The 13,491-nt window shown below is 37.1% G+C and overlaps 1 protein-coding gene across 1 annotated transcript in view; it reads left to right on the forward strand.

Annotated features, from left to right (window-relative positions):
• The window catches only part of NCKAP5 (NCK associated protein 5), a 398,069-nt gene that overhangs the window by 337,697 nt on the left and 46,881 nt on the right, over positions 1-13,491 (forward strand). The window contains exons 14-15 of the mRNA XM_075152767.1: positions 270-447; positions 4,766-4,844. Of these exons, the coding sequence (XP_075008868.1) occupies positions 270-447; positions 4,766-4,844 (257 nt within the window). The remainder of the gene's footprint in view (positions 1-269; positions 448-4,765; positions 4,845-13,491) is intronic.

Genomic DNA, 13,491 nt, shown 5'->3' on the forward strand with positions numbered 1-13,491 from the left:
AACTTAGCAATTGCTATACTGTGTTTTCACGTTTGCCCCACAGCAGTCCCAAATATAATATAAATCATTATATGTGAAAGACTAAATTGATATACTACCTGAAATTGCAAGTGACAGATTTGATCAAGGCTAGTTAGAAACATTTATCACTCAAAGGTCTAGAGACAGAAAGATACAGAGAGGTTACTTTAAACATTAAAGGAATGGAAAAGTAGAGTGATTGAAGAAGGGCAATGTAATTTATCAGAGGAATCACTCTCTACCTGCAGAGTTGATAAGAAAGCAGCTCAGCAGACAGAAAGTGGATCAAATAATGTTTCCTACAGGAGTGTGTCGAAGGGCAGCTCCCAGGGCTCCTCTCTTCATGGCAACTCTATCAGCTCTCAAGGAAACCACAAGAAAAACAGCAACACAAAAGCTGATATGGAAATGCAGAATCAGACCCTGGTAAGTGCTTTAGTACATGAAAACATTATTACCTTCCTTTTAACTTTTGGATGTATTCCTTATTGCCAGTACAGACAAACAGGATAATAACTGTTTATATATGATAGAAAGATTTTGTGTAGCTAGAGAATTGTAAATTAATACAAAAGTTGGCAGCTTGACTATAGGCCAGATTATACAGCTAGTCACGAAGATCCTACTGCTTCTGCTGGCAATTCAATTCCAGTGGAGATACATGCACAACGATGCTATAATCATACTGTAGTAGCGTGAAATAATAGGACCGTTTTCTTTTCTTTCATTTTTTCCCTGAAAATTGCATGCCAGGTTGAACATTTGTCTGAACATTATAGAAATCATTAAGCCTAAAAAGTGCACTGCTGATGGGGAAAAGGCAAAGTATTTGACCACGTTTGGAAATATTTATCACTTAAGAGGGAGTCTTTCAAAGGCAAAAACATACATTTGACCCATGTCTCTCTTTGTACTGTGGAAAATCTCCCTGTTAATGCCCTGTAGTTAGTTTTATGCTTCAATAAGGTACTAACTATACCTGATACTTTAATTTACCCAGAGAGTAGGAATGTTGCAATTTAGAAGAAAAATAATTTTATTTTCTGTTAGCTGCTAGATTCCGGTTCTTGAAAGGTTATATGAGTGGCTAACTTTTCTGCATAGAGAAGTGTACAGAGTCTAGGATTGTAGCCTAAAGTCAGACTGAAGGGGTGCCCTTCCTTGTGAAGCTTCTAATAATTAACCTTAGAATTTAGTGAGCAATTTCTTGTCTAGCAAGGGCCTTTCCCATGATGTTTTAAAGTCCAAGCACCAGGAAAACAGAGATGCTTTAACTCGTTGATTCTTTTCTCATTCCTGATAGCTGTCTTGACCGTATTATTATGATGATTATTATTAACAATAATTACAATTTTCACAAAATAGTCTGAAAACTTGTGCCAAATATAATGCTGAACATGAAGTTGAGGCTATTACTTTTGTTTTTCTGATAAAACTGAGTTATTGTTATTTCTGATAAAACTGAGTTATTCTGATAAAACTGAGTTGCAGCACATGCAACTATTTCATCTGAGGAAATTTGAAATACAAATTCTTTGGGATGTGTTTCAAGGGTAAAACAAGTTTCAAAAAGCTTCATAATGGAAACTGGAAAAACTCTTAGATGTTTAGGATGCTTAAGGTTAAAGTATCCTACACATGGTTTCAACTTCAGGCAAATGGTGTTTTTACTTTAATGCAGATGTCTTTCCTAAGAACATCTGCAAGGTCGTTTTTTGAAACTTACGGGGAACATATGCAGAATGAATGTGTTTGAAAACTTTTTCGTCCTGACTCCTGTGGTATCATCTCTTCTTTGAAAATGTAGATGTCTCCTGCATTATAAAACCACAAATTATAAGCATATCTAAGGCTGTCCTTGTAGTGTCACTGAAAGGAAAGAGAGAGAATGAAAGTCTGGAAATGTGCAATATGCAGGAAATTCAATCCAACTGATCTAGAACTTTGATAGCAAAGCAGAGCCCCTTATCAGAGCCACTCAGTTTAACTATGCCCCATTTAATATGGTCCTGACAGCTTAGGGTATATCTTCACTGTACAGAAGTACAAAAAACTCTACACATTGCTTCTACAATTTCTTTCTAACTATTTTCTAATGCTGCTATAATTTGCTGTGCTTTTTGTCTGTCATTTTGTGAAGTCTTTCTAAATGCAGCAATAATAGTCATTTAGGACTTTAAGTATATCTTCAAGAAACACACTTCGTTTTATCAGGGAACTACAAAGATTGTCCTTAATATACACAAATTATGGAGAAATGCTAATTATACTATTTAGTTTTTAAGGACATGTTAGTCATGGGGAAAAGGCATTACCTGTCCTATATCATACACTCTTTTGTTAGCTGGGAATCAAAGTATTTTTTGTATTTTTTTTTGAAGATTAAGTTATATTATATGCTTCATCGTTCTGAGTTTCATATTGTGGTTTTTGTGGCAGTTAATTCCTGAAAGAAATATCTAGTGCCAAAAGACTGAGGACATCTAGAATAAAAAGATTAAAAATGTGCTTACAGTTCTTAATGATAACTTATGAAAGAGATATACCTTAAGATTCCACAGTACATGATATTTCATCTTGTCCTCCAAACTTCTACAAGAAAAACAATGGAAAGTCTTTAAATTGAAAGTTCACGCATCTTATTACTATCATTTCCAGTTATTCTTTGGTGTCTGCTTACTTTGAAGCAGATTGCAAAGGACTGGGAGATAGCTGTGACTGGAAACAGTCATGTGCGGTAGAATGGCCTGTTATGCATTTTTTTACTTGTAAAAAGACAAAATGCTTTTGGAGAAAACAGCATCTATCTTTTGAAAAGCCCTAAACTAAGAAGATTTCTTTTCTTTTTTGAACAATGCAAAGTGCATTCAGTCATATGGGTTCAGCGTGGAAGCTGCTATATTTCAAAATTGCATATCATATATATACTGCTTCTTTAAATCCTGGCCGTAACATTTTTTAACATTAATTTTCTAGCAATTTTTTCCTTTAAAGCCTATTTAATTTTTGATGATTAAATCTCTTCTCGTATGATGTGCCAGGTAAAGACTTGGGGCACTATAATGCCATAACATATGCACCAATTACCTCTGATTTCTGTTCATGCAAAGAATGTTATTGCTTGACTGCCACTGAATTTATGGAAAAAGCAATATTCCACCAATGGCGGCCTTGTGCATTCACCTTCAGAGGCATACGCTTCCCGTTAGTGTTCATCAAAAAAGCACTTTGCTATAAAGGCCAGCCAACAGAAATACATAATCCTTTAGCCCAAACCAAGGATATTCCACATTCTCCAATACTTTTTCATGTCCTTGGCTGGAGCTTAAGGTGAGATACAATCATTTTGTGCTGCACTGCTTCATTTCATCTTTGTGATTTTATTACAGCCCAGTGTAATTTAGAAAAGCCATGGGCTTTACTTTGTGAGGTGGAAGTGTGGCACCAAAATCAAGACACCAGGAGTTTTGTATAGCACTGTCTGTCTGCAGTCTGTGTGTTTGGGGAATACCCAGAGATCTATCCTAATATTGTGAAATGTCACATCTGCAGCAAGCCACAGACCGCCATGCAGTCTGCAAATGTGAGAAATTGTTTTACCCGTAATTTGAAGCCAAATGATCACATACCCTCGTCTTCATTTTCCATAGCCTGAAGAGCCTCATTTCAGAAGAAAAAAGATGTAATCAAATCTCTGGGATTAAGAGATTATAAATGCACTTTTATAAATATAGAGAGCGAGTCTTTCACGTCTTACTGAGGCTCGTCACAAGAGGTCAATAGGGATACTGCTGTAAACCAGACAAGCAGAATATATACTATGATCAAAGATACATCATGCAAATGATGATAAATTCTACTGGTTTAGATACAGAACATATTTAATGTTATTGTGAATGTGCTGTAAGTGGTTTAAAACAGCAGAGAGTGATTAACAAATAATTTAAGATCTCTGAGATATTGAAAGTAATTTTTTCTGCAGTGCTGGCTTTCCTTCTCTCAACAGCCTGAAAGTATCTTCATTCCTGTTTGATTTATATAGCATGGCAGAAAAATATGTCCCTGGATCTGAATTATGGCCGCTGATGGCATGTAATGTTTTCACTGTGTGCTAGGAAGATACTCAGATTATATATACACTTGGGAAATAGGAGTGCAGAAGAACAGCAAAAATATGCCTTGATCTGAAAAATAGAATATATAGGGGATTTGAATAACACATACTTGAATAATACATACAGGCTCTTAGTGTGCACTGCATTCTTAAATGAAGTTTTTCTCTCTGTTTAGCTAATAAATGCTTTTAAACAAATGTGGAAACAAAACTGCCAAAGTTCAGTGTTTGCAAACTGATCTAGAGAGATACCACCACATCACGTATTAAGTTCATATTTTTTTTAGCATAGAATCTGAAACATGGTATTTCTAGAGAGAAACAAATAAGAGGTCAGGAGACCTGAGCATAATTCTTTTTTTTTTTTTAAATGCAGAAAAAGACTTTTCCTTTTGAGGAATTGCATCTTCCAAGGGTATTTTTTGACTGCTGCATATTGTGACTTTGAAGGAAGTTAAAGGTGTTATCCTCAGATATCGTTCATAGAATGAGACGGGCTATGTATGTCCACTCTTAGCTGCCCTGTAATTTTACTGTGGTTTATTTCTGAAAAGATATTCTGTAGTTATCATGAAGCAACATAAACAGAGTCACAGATGTTCTTCACTTTTGTTGTTGTACTATGTACAGGCTAAAGTAGTCACAGAAAACCTGCAAGAAGAAGAGGAGGACACCATGACAAGGACTACATGTCAGAGTCATGTGATAGGTACAAAATTATATTTTGCACTGGATTTTATTGCTGTCTCAGTTCTTGGAAAAAAACTTGTTTGATTCTCATTACTTTATTTGTTTGCCCACCTAATGTCAGCTTTAGCATTCATTTAGCTCTGTTCCTGGATAGCCAGATTTCACCAATTATATAGAAGATGAGTACATACCATTACCAATTGTGGATCAATGCAATGCTTGACAGAAGGGCTTTGGAATCTGGCTGTGAAAAGATTTCAGCCTCCAAAACTAGTGGGTTACATATAGTGGCTTAACTCGAGGGTTGTTGTGCACGATACTTTCAATGGGAATAATACTGATATACTGTAACTCTGTCATCTGGCCTTGAATTAGTAAAATTCAGAATAAAATTCTGAATAGCAGAATAATTACTGTGATAAACTAAACCAGAAGGAGTAGCAAACCAGGTGTCTGTTAAGAAGACCTTAAAGGTGTTATTGAAAATAAAGTTGCCTCTGCTTTATGCTTTTCAGGAGGGTAGCACCATCTGCCCTGCTTCTTGATTGGCATGTACTAATTTTTAACAGCAGTACGTGTTAAAATATCTAATAGGCAATGGAGGACAAAACAGAAGTCTGTTTGGGATCTTTATTAGAGCAGTATGTCACCAATATAAGGAGCTGACTCTGAACAAAAAAGATTCTGCTTTAGCAAGTTTCTTTTGCAGGCAGAGACTGCAGCAATAGTTAAAATCTGATCCAGTGTTTTCAGGACACTGTAAGTGATTTTGCTAGCCAGAAGCTCTTTCATTTCGCTAATATTGTCACCACAGCAAGTGGGGCTGAACAGAGGTATCGTGTCAGAACACATTTCTCTTTGGGGGTAGTAGGAAAATGTTTGCATGCTTTATTGATTTGTACATCCTTTTCAGTCCCAAATTCAGCCAAATAAACTCTGGCTGTCTTACTTGCAGAAAAGATCTCTAAACTCTTCCCTCTCTAAGAACCCAGCCATAACTTGGCTCCATTACAGCAACTAAATAACAAGAACTTTGAACAATGCAGTGAGGGGACTCTGGGGGGATTCTGTGAGTGGGTAGGCACTAGCCCTGAAAAGAGAAATACATGCTCCTCACTCTGTGAATAAAGAACTGACTGACTTTCTGTTACTAGAAATTGCCCAAGAGAGAATAACTCACTTAAGATTGTTCAGAATTATTTTTCCTCAGACTGAAGTAATTATTTTGCTTCCGCCCCAAAATTCTCAAAACTTTTATTTTTAACTGATGTGAAACATTTGGTTTTAATTTTTTAATCCAGATATTGAAAAGGGAAAAACAGCTATTTGCAGAGCTTTTTTCTGAAAAGACTCCAGTGCTTCCTTGGTGGAATTGGTGGTTGTGGCTGAGACCCAATTGCTATATATTTCGATATATTACTTCATTATTGGGTCCCGTGATATGTCATGCAGATGGCTTTTGAGGGTGTTAATATTTTGCTCCTCCCACAGGCACCAAATCTGAGTCTCTGGCAGGACATAGTGGCTATGGAGCAGGTTGGTTGGCATTCCCCAAAGTCAGACTTCCGTTGTGCCTTGGGTTTATGAGGCCCTCAGTTAGCTGGGAGAGGTCATCACTGTGGGTCCAGCCCTCCTGTGCACCAAAGCCCTTTTTTGCAAAGGAAAGACCTTTTTCTTCACCTTTTTCAGGGCTGGTGACATGGATAAAGTGACAGGTAGGTCTGTGGCCCGGGTCTATACAAGTCCACAGTATGTACTGCTACAGAGATGCCAGGCATTGCTGCCCTTGGGAAATTCCTATAGCTCGTACAAAGACCTTTCCGTCGTTTGAATTATACCAATTACAAAAGCATCTTCTTTTCCCTAGACAATGACATCTCTTAAAGGCTCAACACAGGATGCTAGCTATGTTCTGCCTTGTCAAACCACCTAGAATAACTCAAGGAGTTTGCTCTGAGGATCTAATTGTTTATGTCAGGAAACTCTTTGATGATGGGAGACGTTATGTGCAATAGGTAGTATTGGCACAGTAAAAATAGTAGAAGTCTAAGCAAATTTTTTAACATTAGCACAGTGAATCCTAATGCAGAATGTACCAGTCATTACTTATTTCAGCAGGACAAGCTCAAGCCTGGGAAATTAGAAGCATGATCTAAGTGCACTTCCTGAATACTCCTAAATCAGTAACTTGCTGTGTTTCATACCACTCTCATCAGGCTATGTTTTATCTTATGTTGGTATTTTTGCTGCTGTATGTCTGCATTGCTCTTTGTGGATAGCAAGCTTTCCTAGGTCTTGTTCAGATTCTTTTATCAAATTCCTTGATAGAGGTTCTGGCATTTTTCTAATACAAAGGTTTTTATAGAAAGATACTGATTTTTTTCAAGACTGAAACTCTATGCAGTTTTTAGTCAAAACCATACACAAAGAAGAACTTGTGAAGATTATAAAGAACTTGTTGGTATGGAAAATTAACTGAGATGTGAGAGAGCCAGATTCGGCTTTCTTTGTTATCAACTCCTAAGCTTCTGGTTGTCAGAAGCAGAACGGAATAATACAGGAAGGATGGCTCTGTAAATGCTATGCCTCACTGCCGTCAAGCACCTAATAGTGAGCCAGGTCCTTAGTCTGATCAAAGAGGGCAGTTGCTCTGTCCCCTGAGCAGTTCATGTCCTGGTGGAGGCTTTTGGTCTGTTGTTTTCATGGAACAGTTTCACAGTGTTGGGGGTTCTGCCAGAACAGGAACATCTTTGAAATCTTGAAAATTTCAATCGGCTGTAAATTCATTTCTTAACTGCATTCTTCACCATCATAAGCAGTTGTTTTAAGAAAACGAGGTTCACTGTGGTTTTGTAGCTGGACTTTAATGAGTTTATTCTACTGGTTTTGATCTAAACTTAGCAAAATAGAGCTGAATGTATAGAAGATGTAGAAAGGCTATGATTAAGCAGGGAAGATGTTCTTTACTATGGTAAAATAATAGGAAAAACATGTGTTCCTGTAGTTGTCACTGTAAAATACCTAAATTGACATCGGTTCTGCCCAGTTAGCTAATAAACAAGATACATATAACTGAACAGTCGTCAAGGTTGGTTCATGTAAGGCAATGCTGGTTCATCACTTTCTAATAATGAGATACTCCTGGGTGTGTTAAACAAAAAATGTGTAAAATGCTAGTTGCTAGGTTTTTAATTTATTGTCAGTTGTTGATCTAAACAAATTTTAAGTATTTTGCTGACTCTTTGGATTTGCTAAATTGAAGGAATACAAGAATGCACAGAAATATAAAATTTCCCTTCTAGTGTGCCTGTATCTCAAGAACACATGATCATTTCCATATGAAGCAGTCATTTATATTGTGCTATATTGTACTTAAACATATATTTAAAACATTTAAAAAATTTTTAAAACAAAAACATGTTATACCCTGGATGCTTTTGCTGTACTGTCAGTGAGGATGCCAAATGCGGCCCTGGCAGCACAGATGCTACCTGTGCTCCCACTTCCCACAGACAGGAGACCTAAGAATCCACGAGTATCACTTTCAGGTCCAGTCATCTTCAGAGCTCCTTCCTCAAGCCCTTTGCAATAAAGTAGTTGGGTTTTGAAAGAGTGATGAAGTGGGAGATGCTAAAGTACCTAATAAGAGGAAGGTTGACTTTCCCTTTGTCATGAGAGAATCCCCAGCTCAGACAGGTACAGCAGGGTCTCCAAATATTCCTATAAATAGAATTCTTCTGTTGAATGCAAAGACGATGTGTCAAGCTCCTGACAGTATTGCTCCCATGTAAACATAAAAAGCCTTCATTTTACAAAGAAAATGAGTTCTGTTGCCCCCAAGGCAGTAGAAATGTCAGTGTTTGTCTTGAATTTCTCCATTGTTACAATGGCCAAAAAAATTACAAGACAGTTACAAATGACATCTTTACATAGAGAAGTTAATAATTGGACATCTTGACGAGAAAAAAGCATTTGTGAGAAAGTTTAATGTTTCATATTTCAAGTACTGTTTCAAATTAGCAGCCACTCCTGGAAAAGTGTGATTGTATTAATTATAACGTATTAAGAATTTTCATTGATAAACAGCTTCAAGGGAAAAGCCCAAAATCCATGGCACAAGCAAACAAATGTTAATTACTGAAGAACTCATTCTTGCAGACAACTTCACATGAGAATACTATGGTATACAGTAACAGTCATACCAAAGACAGTGTCCTTGATTATAATATTCATCTATGCTGGCTAAAATACAGGCACCATGAAGGAGCAAAAGTATTTTTGGCTCTACAGGTCCCTACACAAATTAAAAGGTTCCTGACCTTGTCTTCCTTTTAGGAATATATGTATGTAATGAAGAGGAAAGTTAGTCGTAATTAATCATATCATTCTTCAGTGTTGATATAAAGCTATGCTGAGGCTGAAGGAGGAAGGACTGAGTGTGCCATTTTCTCAGACATCAACACTTTGGTGATTTACCAAACCCCATGTTTGAAAGCTGCATGATAATAATTTCTCTGGGTCCAGTTTCCTTTTCTCTTTGTCACCCCAAATGGGTGACAACTTCGCTAGAGAAGCGAGTCAACATTGAATATGCTTTTTGCTAATGATATACTCAAGCTTCACACAAAACACAAAATCTCAGCATATATTCACCAGCCTAAATAGGCTGATGAGAGGTGTCTGAGAGGGTTTCAAGTCTATTCTTAAATTTATACTCAGGTTTCAATACAGAGAAAGAGGATTATTTTTTTGTCACAGATATTTCTATGTGTAAATACATTTATTTACCATAGTGGATTTCCAGTGGTCATTCTATCCTTAGCAATTTCTAAACGAATCAAACAAGCACTTCTGGTCTAAAGCACTGAAGTTCAGGGAGTATATGAAAGCATGGACAGTTCATCTAAAGGAATTACTTTATTGAACTGGAAAGTTTTTGCTTTCAGATGTTATCTCTAATATGTCACTGATTGAACTAAAAGGCCAGATTTATTCTTTAATAAAAGCTGGTTGAGCTTTGACATCAGGGACATCACCACAGGTAGGTTTTGTCCTCAGAATGACATCACTGGTAAAAATAAAATAAATTTAAAAAATCTGAATAGACTTGCAGTTCGCTTGAGCATTATGGGTAATCTAGAGAGCAAATATTTGATGACGGCAGAATTGGTAGTAGCAATCCAAAATATATCTGGGTGTTGTTGGTACTATCTGCTCCACTGGAAGCACAAGATACTACCTACTGAAGTTGTACGGGGAGTTAATTCCCTGAGGCAGGCTGGAGTTAGACTCCACAGTAGAAAGATTCACAGTTCTTGGAAAGAAATTCTGTAACTGTGGCATTGACCCCTATTGTTTGTTTGGAGTATTTCAGGTGAAATTCAGAGCCAGGCAAACATTATGAAGATAAATGTAGTCAGAATTTTTGAAACTTTGAAGAAAGACTTAGGTCTAATTTTTGTCAAATTTTCATTAGATGTCTAGGTCAGTTGCTCAAAATTGATTCATCCAACATTAAATGGGAACCTTGTAGAGACTGGCATTTCTATAATACAGAGAAAATGCCTGCAGATCCTTAAAAGGGTTTTGAAAAGTCTCTAGCTAGATAGAGGGTTGGGCTTCCACACTATCAAAGCAACGTTAAAAGTGCATTGTAGACTTTGCTGCTTTGTGCTAGAAAAAAACACACACTGAGGTCAAGGGATGCTTTTGTAGCTCTGCTGTAGCCCAGCACTCAATTCCATTAAAGTTCTTGATAATCATCTGCCTTATAGCCCATCAGCTTTATCATCATTTTTTCTACTTTCCAAGAACAACCTTGGAGGAGGGTTTTGCAGTTTTATTTAAAGGCAATCTGGTCAGAAAAAGGAAGGTCTGTCTTGTAAGCAACTTTGTGGAGATTCGTCTTCTTTAGAGAACATTTGGTTGAATCCCTTAGATGCCTAGTGTTTCAGAAAGGAAGTGGTGTTGGTATTTTATATGTTGTGTTCTGTTTTAAAGTCCACCCCTTTAAGCTTTATATGCAGCAAAGAAAAGTGATCAAACTACATTTTCAGTAGAAACCAGGAATGTCCTTCACAGCAAGTTTTATAGAAAGTTGCTAGCAACTTGATAGCAATTTTACAGATATACTGATAGCAAATGTAGGACATATAACATGTTGTAGATGTAAGTGGGTTTGACTTAAAATGAAATGTCAGCATTATAATTGATTGTATTGAGGTATCAAAATACTACAGATGATCGCCTTACCTGTTTATTTTGATATTGTTTTATTCAGCACCCCGTAGCCATACTATGAAACTATAAATAAAAAACCACACTTCATAAGCAGACCTTTCTATGAGCAGAAGAAGCTGCATTCTTTCTAGTACCCCAGGTAAATTTGTTTGTCTCTGACTCCTCTTTCTAGTTCTTCTGTCTGTTCTTCCCACAAATATACCCATTTACTGCCAAGATATTATTTTCTCACCTTTCCCCTCATGTTTGTTCACCTGCATCATTTAAAACTGGTGGTCACTCTTTATTGCTTGTGTGGTGCCCCAGTATTGCTTATTATCTGGCTCCCCACAAATCTAAACCACGATACAGAGCCTGCCTTTTTGTTTCCATACCGATACCATTTCTAATCAACAGATCCTGGCTCCAGTGTCGTCTGCCTTTTTTCTCTTGGTTTCATTCTGAAATCTAGATCTGATGAACACCGGAACTGAAAAAGTATGTTTCAGATTTAATTTCTGAATGTGCCATTGAATGTATATACTCATAATGCTTAATTATAAGTTATCCAATTGCCTATTCCAAAGCTTGATGAAAACAATAGCAGTTCATCTGTTTGTTTAATAAGCTTGCACCAAACAAAAGACTTGGTTTTATCCACCATCATGTAAACTACTAAAACTTCGGGTGTTTTTACTGGAGTACTAAGTAAACAGCTATTGAATTCATGTTTTCTCATTCTCAGGCAATGGAAATAGATGTGAAGGAAACAAGTCTGATTAATGTGGTAAATACATTAAGTCTGACATGCATCATCCTAAAACATGTCCATTAAGCCTGACATATTTGAGCAAACACATTTACATTAAAGAACCCTCAAAACCTGGAGACAGATTAGGTGAGGTCTGTAATGAATTACTGAGATAAATGTAACAGAATAAGTGACAGAGGAAAGATGGTGAACAAATTGATCTGCATTACAGCCTGTGCATTCAGTAAAGAGAGGTGATCTACATCACTGTGGAGAGGCAAAAGGATAATCCAGAAGTTGCTTAAATGTCAGGCAAATCCTTGGACGCCTCTAATGCATTTAATGAAGACCAGTATTCAACTGATAAAATGTCTTTTGACTGCAAAAGAAATCCTCTCTTGTCATGAAGTCTCAATGCCTGAGAAAACAACTTATCACTGTCAGTGTTAATTCCTTTCATCAGGACATTGATAGAAGTTGAGAAGAACCATTTAGCAATCATCTTATCACTGATATAGCAGTTGAATCATTCATTTACACATGATCAGATAAAGGAAAAATGTTTGTTTTATCTTCCCCATCACCACCCGGAAAAGCTGTGGAATACCTAGAAGTCCCTACATGTGAGGTTGCTGTCTGTAAAAGCCGTCAAACAAAACCAGTTATCACTGAATCTGTTTCCAACCTGGGTCTGTTCCTATTTCGAATCTGCATGCTCAAAAACGTTATGTTTTGATACAAGTTGTGATAAGGTATTAGATTTTTCATTAATCCCCTATACATGAGCAATGGTACAAGTATGCATGCATTTATACATCGGTAACAAAGCCATTTTCCAAAGCCCTGTGTGCATGCAGAAGCTGAGAGGTAGGTGTTAAATCTGTAGGTGTTGACTGTGTTGCTCTAGTAAGTGTGCTTCCTGGGCTGGAGCTTTGGAATGGGACTTTAGTGTAGCGGACAACAACATGCTCACTTGCTATAACTAACCAGTTTGGCTGTTAATCCAAAGAACTAGGTTCCCAATTGCTAAAATAATGATTAATTAAAAAATACTAAAATAAGCTGTTTGCCTCTAGCAACGTCAGGATCCAAACTTGTTCATCAAAAAAAACCCAACCAAAAAAGCCTCAAAACCTAGTGCCATCAGGGGCCTGGAAGATATGGGAGAGACCCTCAGAACCTCCTTATCTGTCATGTCCCCAGGATACTTCAGACAGGAGGTATGCGAAAATGCACAAACCGAACTGAGCTCGGCCTCGTAAAAAGCAGTTACACGTGTGCTTTCACTCACCTAAATGTCTCTGTCAGTTCCTCAAAATTTATGCCATTTCATGCCTCCATCTAATATCCCCAGAACGTTTACATTTTAATGCAATTATCAAGCACTGTTCTTCCCCTTTTGTACTTCAAAATCTTCATTTGCTGATCCTTCAACACCATTGAAATGACCTGTGTCTGTGGTTTACTTACTTTTCTGAACCAAAGTAGCTAAAATGAGGCTTCACTGAGGGGAAGTCTTGTTTAATAACCAGTAGACATTGCAAGAACAACTGATGGTCTGGTGTGTAGAAACATACCCCTAGAAGCACATATGTTAGAAATTCTCCTGCTCAGGGACTTCATCAGTTGAGTTTTGAATATCTTCAAGGATATTGTTCTAAATCTGTCCATGACCAACGCGCCATTTCTTTGGGAG

This window comes from Calonectris borealis, chromosome 6 (genome assembly GCF_964195595.1).
Source record: "Calonectris borealis chromosome 6, bCalBor7.hap1.2, whole genome shotgun sequence".
Taxonomy (NCBI): domain Eukaryota; kingdom Metazoa; phylum Chordata; class Aves; order Procellariiformes; family Procellariidae; genus Calonectris; species Calonectris borealis.